We start from the raw sequence: 15,022 nt of genomic DNA on the forward strand, positions 1-15,022 counted from the left end.
GCCAGTTTAAGAGCCATCTCGGCCAATGAGGACCTAAGCGAGGGTCATCAGCTTCTCACATGATGGAAGGTCCTCTGACTGTGATTGGTCTCCAGGTCTGGAGCACCTCGGCAGTTTTCTTCTCAGGCAAAAACCGAGTGAGGTCATCAACGATGCTACCAACCCCATGATGATGATGTTTCTTGTGAGTGATGACAAAAGAATAAAAGGCCAGTGAAACACTGCTGTAATCTGGTATATTCTAGTGGAATTCCTCCTCCAGCTTTCGACGAATGAAGCGCCTCCAAACATCTTTTTGTAAGGATATTTGCCCAAGGCAGATTTTATGTGTAGAGTGAGAGGTTGGCAAGTTAAGCCCTGCCACCTTCGTGGAGTGGGAGAGTCGCCTGTGCCTGTCTCCAATGCAAATCAGGTAAGCGGAGGAGGATAACGAGACGGTCGGCCCCGTATGAAACATAAACCTCGTTTTATTGTGTTTCAGTCAGCGATTCAAGTCATTAGGAAACACCAAGGGCTGGTCGCCCTCCCCATATGACAGTGTTGAGAGGGATTAGTATAATGCCAGGATGAACAGCCATCTCTCATAGGACCATAAATCCCGTGGTGGGCGTTGTTTGAGTCATGAGAAAATTTGCCTTGACGGTATGAGTGCACCGAAAGGCAAAAGAAAAAAAGATAAGAAAATTGATCGTGACACATAAGAGGGGAATTCCTCTGGCTGCTCTCATATAGGCTAGGTACAAAATCCGAACGACCGATTGTTTCGACTGATACAATTGTGTCGATCCCTGATGCCAGCTAAAGAAAAAGATTGTGTCATTCTCACGTGTTTCCAATACCATCTTCAACGCAGAGTGGTGACAAGTGACCTGCCTTCCTGTGGCTGTGACAGACCAATGAAGTCTCTTTGGTGCTCCCCTTCAAGCACTCTCATTTGTCAATACTTTCGGAAAATCAGGTATCGGGTATACAGAATATGTATCGGGGATACAGAATATGGCTCTTTACCGAGACTGACTGGACGTATTTTATGAGGCGATTTTCACATAGAGCACCAGAACACTCGTCAGTAACCTGAAGAACGCTAACAGCTCAGTAGATGATGGGATACATTATTCCTGCTTATAGCAGTAGGATCTTGCCTTAATGATAAGGTATAACTGACGTCAACTATGTTCAACAACAAACATACGTAGACATATAGAGACGACCATTTACTTCCTCTTGCACAATTCTTTGATTCTATGAAAGCAGCGTCTTCCTTGTTCATTATCAGGGTTTTTTACACTAATTTTCTATATCTTAGCATCTTCCTTTGGATGTATAGCTATGTCTGGATTTTCACTTAGAAAAGGTATGTGATGATATATTCTCAAAACATTTTGAACACAGGTCCGAATTTTATTTATCATAATTCTGCAACTAAATGGAAAAAGTGCACATTGCAACATTCGAGTTTCATAATGACAGAAATGCTAGAATTAGGTGCAGCAAAAATACTGACTTTATGAGTACCTCCCTTCGACTACAGCATTCAGATTTGTAATATTGCATGTAGACAAGCAAACAAAAGTACAAAAATGTGGCAGGCATCACATGTACATGAGAACAGTGCACTAGTGGTCTGAGCAGACGCCGCTGCCATATGGCCCAAAGAACATACGAGGTGCAGAAAAACGATGGCCTCTTCAGGTGGCGAATATAGGAGGTGCAGATGTTGTTTGTGCAAGACAGGGCAATCATGCAGGCAGGCAGGCTTGGCAAGACACATGTAGGCCTCCAGTATACTGACGACGTTACCTGTTGATGGAGGACACTGATGGTATGTTCTCCTGGGTACATACATTCTCCGCGAGCAGCCTGTCTCGGATCTCCCAGGCGAACATGGTCGGGTTCTCCCGTTTGTACCTGGCAATGGCTTCCACCACCAAGGGAGTCGCTACTTTGGGTTTGGAGCCGCCGATGACACCGGCTTTGTAGCTGCCGGTCTCGTAATATCTAGAAGAGAACGACGGGTAATGGGTTAGTCAGTGTTGGCCTTCACCCACCTGTTAATACTGGAGACAGATGGAACGCCCTCCTGGTCACACACACCATCTGCCAGAAGCCGCTCCCGGATCTCCCAGGCAAACATAGTGGGGTTCTGTTTCTTGTAGTTGGCGATGGCTTCCACCACTGTAGGTGTGGCCACCTTGGGCTTAGACCCGCCGATTACACCGGGTCTGATGGATCCCGTCTCATAGTACCTGCAAGAAGGAACGCTGTGTTTGTGTGTGTGGCTAGAGTAAGGTTCATGAACCTTGGTTAATGGTCATCAGGATCCGTGCAGCACAATCCACAGGTAATAGTTGTTGGTTAGTTAATATCGTCGAGAGAGGAGATTATAATGTACATACGGTTAGTTAAGAAATAAAAACAGAGGATACATTATCTTTATCCTACGTAATTCTATGAACTCATAATCAAATACAAACACGCGCACACACACACACAATGGAAAATACATAATCTATTCTATCTGAATAGGTAACAATGCCAGTTACTGTATCAGCCAGCCAGCTTGAAATATGTTTTATATGGATACATTGTATACCGAGCCAAGATGTTACCTAAAATGTTGTTCTTTTCATTGCAGGTTAACAAATTAAAAATGTAGTGTTGATTGTACCAGGCAAATTGTCATAAACCAAGACAAGAAGATTTAGACCAGCAAGTAGTCAAAGCCTGTTATGTAGGCACACACCTACAGCCAGGCAATGCAATAATCATCTATTTCTTAAGTGATTTATGGATAAAACTGGATTAGCAATTGAGAATTCCATGATCAGACAATGGTGACCACCTCCTCAACAAGGAGACTTGAGGACAAGAACCAAGCGAGTCTTACAAAGGGCAGGGTGATGATGAATAGTGAAATGAAGGACAGTTCATCTGAGACTACAGACTGGTGAAATATGTAGGATCTATCGAGAAACAGGATTAGAAGCTATTGTTGCAGAAGGAGTTGTAGAAGAGTTCATCTAAGACTACAGACTGGTAAAATAAGTGAAATGTATTGAGAAATAGGATTTCAAGCAACTGCAGATGGAGGAGGAATTATGATATATTGAACCATAACATATTCAAACACTTCTTGAAATACTTATGGAAAATATATCAATGCTCTCAGTTACCGATAGACACCCAATATGTACAATGGAAATTAACAGAAGATGCTGTGAAATTGTCTTCATTTAACAGTTTAATCAAAGTTCATAAAGACTATCAAATTATATTTTAATAGCAGATCTCTAATTAGCATGAAACATTCCCTCAAATGAGGTTTTGAGAGAAATCTATATGAAAATTCTGATAGTGAAATTTTGGGGTACCAATAATTATTCGCTTCGCATTTATCGGTTCTCTGTCGACTGGGGAAGCATTTAGCGATATTTTCCATGATTACTTCAAGTATAGAAGCGTCTCACTGTATATTGCAATTTTAGTAGTGTTTTCTTGAGGCTAAAAAATAGCCTGAACTATTACCTGAAATTTTTGGTATTTTTCGGAGGCGATATATTTGCTTGAAAGCCTCTGTATAAATAGAACTATCCTTTTCATCATGTAAACATCGAAATGCTTTATTGCAGAACTTAATGATCATTGGGCAATATTTCAGCCCCAAAATCCTATTTGCCTCGAAGAATATTATAGACATTATGAAAAACAAAATTTCTAATAAAAAACTAAAAATGAATGCTTTACACATGACAGCTAGAGACTGAGTGTGAACGAATGTGGCCTTTGTTGTCTTTTCCTGGCGCTGCATCTCTGATGGTAATAAGCTGACTGTAACGTATTTAGATGAAGACGGATTAGTAAGAAATAGCGAATGATTTGAAGTTTGGGAAATGTATTTGGAAAAAGGTACCTGATAATCTTGGAGTTATGGAAACAAAGCTTTCTAAAGAGGTAAGATATCACCTGCTCCGTTCAGAAGGGTACATGATGGGGAGGAGAGGAAACACGAAGAAGAGTTGAGGACTGGTCCTCTAAGAATAGGTTTCCTTGACTTTCATGAAGTAAAGGAAGATGACCATTCAGATCATGGAAATGGAAAGAGTAACTGATGAGAACTGCACAGTCGTGCATAATGGTGTTTTCTGCTCTGTTTTGAAAACGTCATGTGGTGAAATTCACAGAATCTTGTTTTCCTTAAGTTTAGGGTACTTGAGTTGTTCAGTTATTCTTTTTTCTATCAGCAGCTATTTCTTATCTGTAGAGATTTCATTTGCATAAGAAAAAGAGTACTGCTCGCATATGTAGGTGGCTCTTCGTCCACCTTCTCTTTGCCATAGAGATATGGATGGATCAAGAGAAGATTCTCCTCTCAGTGACAAGCTTTCCCTTCCCTTTTACGGCAGTATCTAGATTCCCTCCCTTCCACGGCACTGGCAAACCTATCTTCCTCAAAAATGGGCAGTACTCTTCTCCTGTGGCAGTGGCAATATTCTACCTCGGAGAATGATGAAAGTCTTCCTTCGCGCTTGTGTGACAAACTCCCGTTTTGCAACCCTGACATTAGAGTGTTCCCTTTCAACATCAGTGACAAGATTATTCACTTGCAGCAGTGACGAGATTCTCCTTATCTAACAGTGATGGTATTCCTTCCTGTAGTAACAACATGACTCCTTCAATACATCTGTGACAAATTTTTCATCCTGTATAAAAGATCGAAATCCATCGAAGCATCACTAAAAGAAAAGAATAATCTTTGACTTCCAATAATGATATGGTCCTTATCGTGCAACAGTAGCAAAGAAATACATCCCTCTTGTAATGATGACAAGTCTCTTCATGCTACATTGAAGGAGTTTATTCATGAAGCAGTGCTTTTTGTAGTAGACATGTCTTCCTTCTCGTTGCTAAGAATCAAAACTCATCATACGACAGTGATATGAATTACCAACCTACCTTCAAGAGTAACAAGAATCCCTTCGTACAGCTGTGACAAGAATCTTCTCTTGGAGCAATGACAATAAACTCTTTCTTCATAAGCGAGAAAGCTCCCTCTTGCAGCAGTGAAAACTTTCCTCTGCAGTGGTAGTAACAAAAGCCTCTTCCTCCAGAAATAGAAGACAAGAATCTGCTCAAGACTTACTACGGCAAAAATTAGATCCATCCTGCAGCTGTGGCAAGACATTTTACGTACAGAAGTGACAGGACTCCTTCCCTGCAGCAGTGAGCAATGAGCGTCGTTATACCAACGGTTAACCAAGCCCTGTGTGGTCTTGAGGGTATCTCAGTGCTACAACCAACAGAGGGAAATAAATGACACCCCGAGCCCGCCTCCTGACATTAGTACCGCCCTCAAAGACGCCCAGTCTATTCAAAGGGACGACCAAGTCCACCCACACATGCATCAAGACCTGAGCCTGTCATATGTTGTAAGTGAAAAGATTATTGCCAAGATTGACATTACCACTAATGATCTCAAGATGGGAATCGAATGTTTACGTTGCGAATGTACCAATTTTCTTCTCTGTCAACATCTAAAGAATATTTTACTAATGCAGTTTGTACACGATTAAGTTTATTTATCGAGTGGAAATGCCGACACTTGTTTCCATTTTTGCTGCCACAACATTCACTATTCACTAATCCTGGGAGAAAGCACTCATATTCCCCGTTCTCTTTCTCGTCTATCTTTCTCATATATTTCATACCCTCTCCTCCCAGGAGTGTGCATACATCAGTCCCAATTCCTACTCTCCCTTCAAATACTACACCCTTTGTGCATTCTTCATCTGGGTGAGCGTAGACGCCTTCGCAGTTCCCTGATCCCCAATACTAGATCATTAGCTTGGTTCTCCCTAAGGCCATATCTCAAACGATATCTGTCGGGTATTCACGCAAGAGGGTCGGCCTGAACCAGTGGCGGAACTTGTTCATTCTTCAACTAAAACTCGGATGGCACTCATGGAGTTTGTCAAGCGTCTGTGTTGGGTAGAGAAGTAAGGTGCTTGTTTGCCCATATGGCTGACTGCTTCCTCTTTTAGAAACTTTTTTATGGCTTGTTCGTAAGTCGTAGTCACCTGGCTTTTGGTGTCCAGTTGCCTCTGATATGTGCACTTTTAATGATGTCTTGGGACCAGTTTTGTAGGAGAGTCCAGACTATTGTTGTTTGTGTGTACAAACAGTGGACACAAGCTGTAGGTAAGGATACATGGGTATTACAAGTGTGCACAGCTCGATAAGGCTAACATAGCTAGATCATTGTTGTTGTCTTTCAGATTTGTGCTGTTGATGTTCACAAGCCAGCATTGTGTACATAATGAGATGTGTTTATTGATGGGCAGAGAGTAGTGCTCTTAAGGTACACATAACACTGATGCTGATTTGCTCTGTATAGGGTTTTACGTTACTAGTGGGCAGAGGTTAAGTACTTTTTTGGTGACATTTCAAGGTGCTGTGCTGCTGGTGTATATGAACCAATTTGGTGTTCAGTCTGTTCCTGGCGTGCATATCGCAGTTTTGTTTGTTAGTGTGTATAAAGCAGTCAGGCGTGTTGGTGAGCAGAGACCAGCTTTGTTTGTTGTTAGTATGAACTTCCCAGCAAAGTCTGTTGCTGGAGCGCACACATCAGTGTTTTTGATCTTGGTGTGTACAAAAAAGTAAATGATGTTACTAGTGTCCACAGACCAGATTTGTGCTCTTTTGATATGTATTTTGGTGAATGTGTTGCTGGTGGTATGTACAGTTTAGAGCTAGTATTCGATGCTGAATGTCTAAGCTAACATGGGAAGAAAGAAAATTTCATAATATCAGGTGTGATTTCAGTATGTGAAATTGTTTGTCAGCTTGATTTGGATGAGAATTCCACAGCTTTTGAAAGCTCAGTAAATTCTGAATTATATATATTGTACGCTGTGCTCTGCACGCTATAATTTCCAAAATATTAAGAAAAATATACTGAATCTCCATAGGCAAAAACATTATCTGAAGGTTTGGACCAGCTTGGCTGCTGTAGCCTGGGTAATTGATGAACCAAAGAGCACTAAACATGCCACGCATCTCACACCTCGGCAAAGAAACAACTTGTCAGTGACACCTTAAATGTCCCCATACTTCTCAGACAAACTATGAACTGCAGAAGAAGTGAGCAAGTTGGCACTCACTACACCATGGGGACCCTCTCTGTCGACCACACTCTGTCACTCCTTATTTTCATTTTTTTTTTCGTCTACGTTACAGCCCTTCTCCATACCGGAAACACACCTCTTCTGTCTCCAAGATCAATTACCTTCGCATGGATATTCGCTCATGTTAATAGCGGATGAATGGGGGGGAAATTTGTTTCGAATAAGGTATGACAGATTATTTCAATCCATCATCGTGATCTTTCTTCTCATCTACATGGGATGGATCACGTGCATTCAGATATTCACATTATCATGAGGATCATGCTTTGCAATACTGGAATGCCAAACCCCAGTCATGCAGGACATCCAATTACCTGATGCAGACTTGCTACGCCTCTACCCTCACATGGATGATAGAGGCATACTTATAATAAGGAAGATAGTAATCAGTGATACGTATCTTAAGAGAAATGATGTAGGGATACTTTTTCCTCTCGTATGATTCGAAGTTGAGGAACTTTGGCTCTATCGACATCAAAGTCGTGAAAGAGTATTTCTTGCCAATGACGCAAAATCTGACCAAATTTGGCTTATTTCAGCATGAGAGTCGTGAAATTCTTCTCTGTATTCTTCATATCCGACGAAACAGAATAAAGTTATAAGTGGCGAGTAAAATTGCTTCCTCCTGATTTCCATTTGTTTGTCGTAGCCCATCTCATTAATCTTGACTTGTTCCTTTTTCAGAACTCTCCGTCTTGTCCGGGTCATACCATGGGCTAAAGGTCAGAAGAGGGGACGTAAGGGGCTCTACTGGAGCTATCAAAGAATTTACTGTTTAGTATGAGTGTCATGACATCAGGGCAAGTTCCTCGTTGTTCATTACAGCCAGCATATGGTGCATGGTAGTCACCCGGGACACAACATGACTGCACACAACAGGCCTTTATTGGTCTTATTTTTTTATTTGAAATATCAAATATAGCTGTACAGTAATCATTCCAGCAAAACCTGCTGATTGGCTGAATCATGTGTAGAGAACAGTAGTGTCATGAGATGAGTGAAATGAATACACTTGTTCACAAAAAGATGAGGAGGTATATAATATTCGGAGGAATTTCCCTAAAGCGCCCCTCAAGAACTTTTCTGAACGTCTTTAATGCCCTTTCTGACCGTCTTTAATGCTCTTTTAAAACTTTAGTACCGCGATGTATGGGGGACTTGGTTAGGGAGTGGCTGGTGGCGATTAGCAGGAGACCAGAACTGCTCTCGAGGTGACAGCAGGCCTTTCCTAATGATGGCTGGGAGTTACGGGGAACGCACTGGTGCCAACGGAGCTCATGATCTAAGCCGCCGCTAAGGAGCACATGTGGTAGCGTGCAGAGCGTAACGAGTTAGCAGATTCTTTTAATGTGCTACGACGTATTGCCATGTTAACAGCTGTGGCAGTGGGATCCGGGAACTTTAAATAGGAGCGCAGGTGTGCTTATCTGTAGTAACAACAAGAGCTAATCTATACGATGTGTGTTTATCTGTAGTAACAACAAGAGCTAATCTATACGATGATTATAGTCTAGAGAGGAGAAATGCTCAGCATCACAGAACAGTTTATCAAGAAGATATACTTCAGCCAAACGAAGTGGACTACGTAGATTGGAACGTAAAGAGTCGCTTCTCTGGGAGTCACGAGTTGCTAAGCAGCTTCAGAGAAGCATTGGAGGTAACGATTAGAGTGAGTGAGGTGTGGGTCCAACTTTTTAACATATGAAACATGAACCTTTACACAAACCAAGATTGAGAAACTTACATCAGTTTACCAAAGCATACTAAGCTTCATTGACAGTTTGGGTCGTGACATCCAGTCATCATAACGTGACTGAACTATGGCAGCACAAGAGAGGAAACTGTACCGTACATGCAAAAAATAACGTTGTAGATAAGTTTAAAGTGTTTTCAGGGTAGTGTGCACTTTAGGAGAGATCTGTAAAACGTAACCTCTATTGGCTTCTGACCATAAGGGAAGTTAACCACAAAGTATCAATTGATGATACTGTATTTTCATTCCTGTAAACCTCCCTCATTTTACAGTAAAGAGTAAACTCTCAAATCTTTATCATCCTCACTATCAAACCACATTCAGACTGCTAATCACCATATTGCATGCTACTCGCATAAGAAAAAAAAAAATCACTATCATGCGTAAACGATAGTTTTCTTAATCAGGTTAGTAATAAGAGCACCGCTACTGTCTTGACTGCCACCAGAACTATCGCTGATGCAATACCTGTTAAGACTATCGTTTTTATACTGCAGTAATGACCACCAGAAGATACCTACCTGGAGAGGATCTTGGAGACGCAGCCGTGGGAGACGCGGAGCTGGCGGGAGATGTCGCAGGGGCGGACGCCGTTGTGAGCCAGCTCCACGATCCTCTGACGAACCATGTCCGGGAGCGGCCGCCCGTTCACGAACACTCCTCCCAGCTGGTTCACCCCGCCATGACCTGCGGCAGAAGGCGTATTGATTATCATAGTGAAAAACTGGCGTACGAGGAGTAAATCCTGTGCCCGATCAGGCAGGGGAAATGTGAGACGAAAGATTATGCAGAGGTTTGAGAGACGGGGAATTTAATTTCAACGGTAAAGGAAAAATGTTTGAGCTACGGTATGTAACATGTTAGGGAGATCCTAATATAGTCTATAAAGGGAGAACTATAGAACTGTATCGTCCTTAACGTCAGCTTAACGTACTATAGTTACTACAAGAAATGTCATTTTGTATTTTGAGAAAAATGTATATTTTTTTTATTCAGAGACTGTAGATTCAATAACATGTACCTCCTTTGATCGCAAGTCACTGGACATTATATAAGCAAATTTGAGGTGAGAAATATTGCTTTTTACTAGGAGTAGTGGCAAAGTTTAAACACGTTACGTGGTGAGTAAAACTTTGTCTTCAGTGTTGTAATCCTTTGTTGACCAATGTTTCTCTCCTCGTCCTCACAGTTTCATGATGCCTTACAATGTAATCCTTTGTTCCCTACTAGATTCTATGTAGCATATGTCCGCTGATATCATTCAGGAAATAAGTAGTAATCAACTTTGTTCTCGGCGACTTTAGAATGTCGCTCAAGAGGGAAATGTCCCACTATAGCTAAGTACATGTAAGCAAAGGTCACCAGGAAATTACATCTCAGTTCACTAGACCTTTTTTTTTCTAGCTTACATGCAACATTGCTGGGAGCGCTAATAGAAGTGAAAATGAGCTTTGTCACGGTTAACTTAAATTGTTCTCCTTCATACCAAGAGAATTAAACTCCATCCCTTATTGTAACGAGCTGCTAGACTCCATTCAACAACACACCGAATCAAATATACAGGCGCTGAAGGGATGTTTAAAATGATACGCGTGGAAATAACCTTTTGTGGAACCCTGGTTATGATCGACTTTGTGACCCAATTTACCATTCGACTCTTAAGGGAACTGTCATCTCGTATGAGGGAACATATATACATGAAACACCGAGAAATGAATCGATGGTGTGCTAAACAATAAACTAAGTATTAGAAACTGAGGGCAAGACTGCTGGAAGTTTGCTGGGCAGTCACACGTGGAAGATGAATGACTCGATCCCCGTCACTTCACTGACTCGATCCCCGTCACTTCACTGACTCGATCCCCGTCACTTCACTGACTCGATCCCCGGTCTTAATGAAAAAAAAATAGAGGTTAAGGAAAGGGAAAAGAGAAACACGGAAGAGTATTTACGATTTTAGAGAAAGTGAATAACCTGTCTTTTTAAAGAATGTCAGATCATAGTTACTAGGTAAGACAAGAGAAGGTAAAGGGTTCCAAAGCTTTGATGTACAGGGGAAGAAGCAGTTATCAAAATGGCTCACCCTTGAGTTGCCCACGGCCACACAGCAATCATGTGACACGGTAGCTAGCTGATTATTGCGTGGTCTGCCTAGTGGTGGTGGCGCTGGCACACGAGCAGCCAGCTCTTGGAAGCAAAAACCAAAGAAATACGTATAGAAGAGGGAAAGTGAACTAACACTGCGGCGTAAGGCAAGTGGGTCAAGTTTTGAAGTTAGTCTGGGAGAGTTGATATGTCCGACCGCTTTCGACTTTGCGCTCAAGTAAAGATGCATAGCTAGAACCACCCAAGATGTGAGAGCAGTACTCCATGTAAGCAGAACACTTGATCCTCTCGAGGCTGTTTAATGTAGCTGAAGAGACGAGAAACACATTACCGTGGTAACAGTAGGGAAGCAAACAGAAGATTTAAGGAGAAAAACTTGTCACCTTATTTGCAACTAAGAGGAGGCTAATCATGGCGGCAGTGGACCTGAAGAAAAATTTTGTCTCTTTTGGAACTTATATATGATGTTGCTCTTGACTGATCTTATTGGTAGATCACTTTTTATGTTAGCAGATCTCGGGAAGAAAAATACTTTGCCCCAGTGGAAATAAAGCTTTGGCCGACAAGTTTATATCGACTACTACTATTTGAATCAAACTCATACAGCCTCGAGTCGTCTAACTGGTTCTTGTTTCTCAGGACGGGAATCCTCTGAGCAGCTTACCTCGTTCAGTGTCTGTCTGTCTTTGTAAGGCAGAATGACCAAAAGTGAGCAAAATATTCGAAGTGAAGACGTGTCAGTCAACTGAAAAGAGTGAGGATTTTTTTTCTAAAACTTGACTTTGATCGCCTTACCGATGAAATCTACAATTGCGTTCACATTTTTCTTTTTGCTTCTACGCACTGTCTAATTAGCTTTAGGTCATCGGAGTCCTGTGGCTTTTTTCGTATGGAGATTGACTTACTGGAGAGAGAGGTTAAGAGCTTAATTTTCTAAGTCTTTGATTCTTTCATTACTTCCTCATAGCAATTATCAGTCCTCGCGGTTTTATTTAACCTCGCTCAATTTCTCTCCTAGAAATGAGACTAGATGTGCCATGTGAGATGTACTCTCAATGTCTGCTATGGATACGCCCACTTCCTTTATCATGAAGAGCTAAAGCAAAATGGTCTCGGGTATCCAGTGCTCAGGATAATTAGCGACACCAACGCAGAAACTCATGAGGCGATGATATTTTCAGGGTGTTTGCATCCTCCCCCATTCTTCACTGTCCTACTTTTCGCGACCATCTATGGTGGGCACGTTACTTGCCATATGAATCTTTTTCAAATACGTAGCTTAAAGACTTTCAAAACGAGGAGAAGGCAAGATGGATATGTTATTTGATTCCTATCATCTTCTGAGGGATGATCTCGTAGAACATTCACCCACAGCCTTCACTCAACTCGCTTCTAATATATGTACTTTATGATACCCAGTCATTCATCTTCACATGCTTAACAAAATGGCTGCATGGTTGCAGCTATTGATTAAAATGCAACAATAAAGAATCAAGTGATCATACAACATAGTACGATAACATGTTAAAACAAAGGTGATGGTGGGGCGGGGTAGCAGCCTGGGAACTGTGATTTATTTATAGTTGCTCTAAATGTGAAGGCTTACCTAACGTTTTAATATAAAACGTTTCTCCACCACACTGTTGTTGTGCATTTGCTAACATGGTAGATTTGGACATTCACCGTGATTTAGAGCACGGTCATGTCATGACATGTTTAATTGCCTATTTTCAAGCGTGTCCTTAACAACAAAAACATGCCATATAAACATGTTTCGACCATTCCCTCGCCAGTCACGTGAATGGTGTCAATCAGACGCGCGTCCAACCAAGGCGTCCTACGGTTCCGACCTCTTCCGCTCCCTCCTCACCTCCACCCCCTGGACAGCACCAAAATGGTATCCTCTCCTCCCCAGCGGGGGACATTCCCACCCTCTGTAGTACTCTCTCAGTGCCAGACGGGGGAGAACACACGCGTGGGTCACTTCTGCATGGGGTCATTTCTAACAATAGGCCTTGAGGACCCGACCAGCTGGCTTGTTTACTTCTGACTACTAAATTTCCCATTACCAATGATAGTGTGAGAAGCCCACTCATACTCCCAACCAATAGGAGCCCCCAGTACTCACCCCAGCCCGTCAGGAGGTTAATGATGCATACTCACCCCTGACGCTAATAAAGGAAGATTGACAGATCAACCAATCAGAGTATACTACGTTCTACACATTATATATATCATAAGAGTCACATGATTGTCATCTGCGCGTGTTAGATTAATTGCGGTGAATGTAGAGATGGAAGAGTAGCTAAAGATCAGATGAGGAGGCCATAAGATTTTTCTATATCGAGAAGAAAAAAATCTGTTATATATCCTTGAGGTAAAATGTAACTCCTGGAAGTTACGGTGGTGTATTGCCTCGTAATATAAAGAAACACAAATAGAATCACGAGCAACAGACTCAAGGGTCACTTCATGGTTGCTTTTGACAAGGGAAACTCACAGGTTAGTGCAGTTATAGTATTGAGGCACACAGATGATTCTAAGAGAAAAACCTGCATACTGTTTGTGTAACTAAGGAGGCGCAAATAATGTTAGTCGTGGACTTGAAGCGAAATATTTATCGTCTGTCCTTAAACGAATAATGGCTTCAGTAGGTGTCGTGGATGATCACACTCAGCGTTTACAGCAGTAAGACTATAATCTTTACTTTCAGTTTTACTGAGAGAAACTACTAGACAACTTCACAAGTGATGCCCAATCTGTTTGTTTATCCAAAAGTGTGACTGAAGAAAAGAAAGAAAACGAAGTTATGACGATAATAATAAAAATGTAAAAGACCTAAGTATGAAAGAGAAACTCCAGGAAATGAAGATTATGTTACTGGGGATAAGATTCAGGGAAGAATGTTACATACCGGAGAATCGGACACAAAAGATGAGCAGATGTGGAGAAGAAAGTATTATACGTCATGTTTACTGAGGCAATGTTATACTGGTAACGAGGAAGGGGAGGGAGACCTGAGGTGGGAGTGAGGGAGGTGTAACGGTTTCAGGCAAAGAAAGAAGGAAAAAAGAAAAGAATTTTGTGGAGGAGGGAGGTTTAGAAAAGTGATGAAAAGGAGGGAGATCAGCATCTGTCCGTTTTTGTTTTGTGCCTATGATTATCCTGAGAGGCTACAGTCTATGTCCTATTTTCTTACTTTTGTCTTGATAGGCTGTGTCATCGGCTGGTAGCTGCCAGACAGTGATCCTGTTGACAACTCCTGGGTGGACTGTGGTGAGTGATCCTAGTGATAGCTCTTAGGTGGACTGTGGTTAGTGGTTCTGGTAATAACTCCCTTGTGAACTATGGTTAGTGGTCCCAGTGATAACATTTTAGTGGACTGTGGTTAGTGGTGCTGTTGATATCTCCTAGGTGGACTGTGGTTAGTGGTCCCAGTGATAACATTTTAGTGGAATGTGGTTAGTGGTGCTGTTGATATCTCCTAGGTGGACTGTGGTTAGTGGTCCCAGTGATTACTTTTGGGTGGATGGTGGTTAATGGTGATGATGACCCCTGGGTGGAGCTGTGGTCAGTGGTGCTGACAACGACTCCAGCATGTGGCCCTGGTTACTGGTAGTGCGCTTCATACTACGCGGTTCACCGTGGTAGGTAGAGAGAGAGAGAGAGTGTTCTGTGAGGTCCGGTACCTAGAGAGCCTTATGGTGGTTTATATCTGGTGTGATCATGTTGTATTTCTGTAATCAAGAGACTGTATAATATTGTGATCGTTGTGGTTGAATATCTAGCAATTTCACCTTTTAACACCGAAGATACTGACGCTGTCTGTGTAAATAGCAAGACATTCTATGGCTGGAGGAACGAATTTCAGAGAGTAGGAGATAGAAGTCGTATGATTGTTAATGGTCTGTGCGCTGGATAGGAAGTCAAAATGGTGTTAGTACTCAGAACGCTGGGCTGTGTCATATAGTTAGCATGTATT

At 41.9% G+C, this 15,022-nt stretch overlaps 1 protein-coding gene across 1 annotated transcript in view; it reads right to left on the reverse strand.

Annotated features, from left to right (window-relative positions):
• Positions 1-15,022, reverse strand: part of LOC139754934 (paired box protein Pax-2-A-like) — a 78,845-nt gene that overhangs the window by 28,438 nt on the left and 35,385 nt on the right. Inside the window, exons 2-3 of the mRNA XM_071672754.1 lie at positions 9,456-9,621; positions 1,801-1,998 (exon numbers count right to left, since the gene is read on the reverse strand). Coding sequence (XP_071528855.1) covers positions 1,801-1,998; positions 9,456-9,621 — 364 coding nt within the window. The remainder of the gene's footprint in view (positions 1-1,800; positions 1,999-9,455; positions 9,622-15,022) is intronic.

The sequence above is a fragment of the Panulirus ornatus genome, chromosome 18 (genome assembly GCF_036320965.1).
Source record: "Panulirus ornatus isolate Po-2019 chromosome 18, ASM3632096v1, whole genome shotgun sequence".
NCBI lineage: Eukaryota > Metazoa > Arthropoda > Malacostraca > Decapoda > Palinuridae > Panulirus > Panulirus ornatus.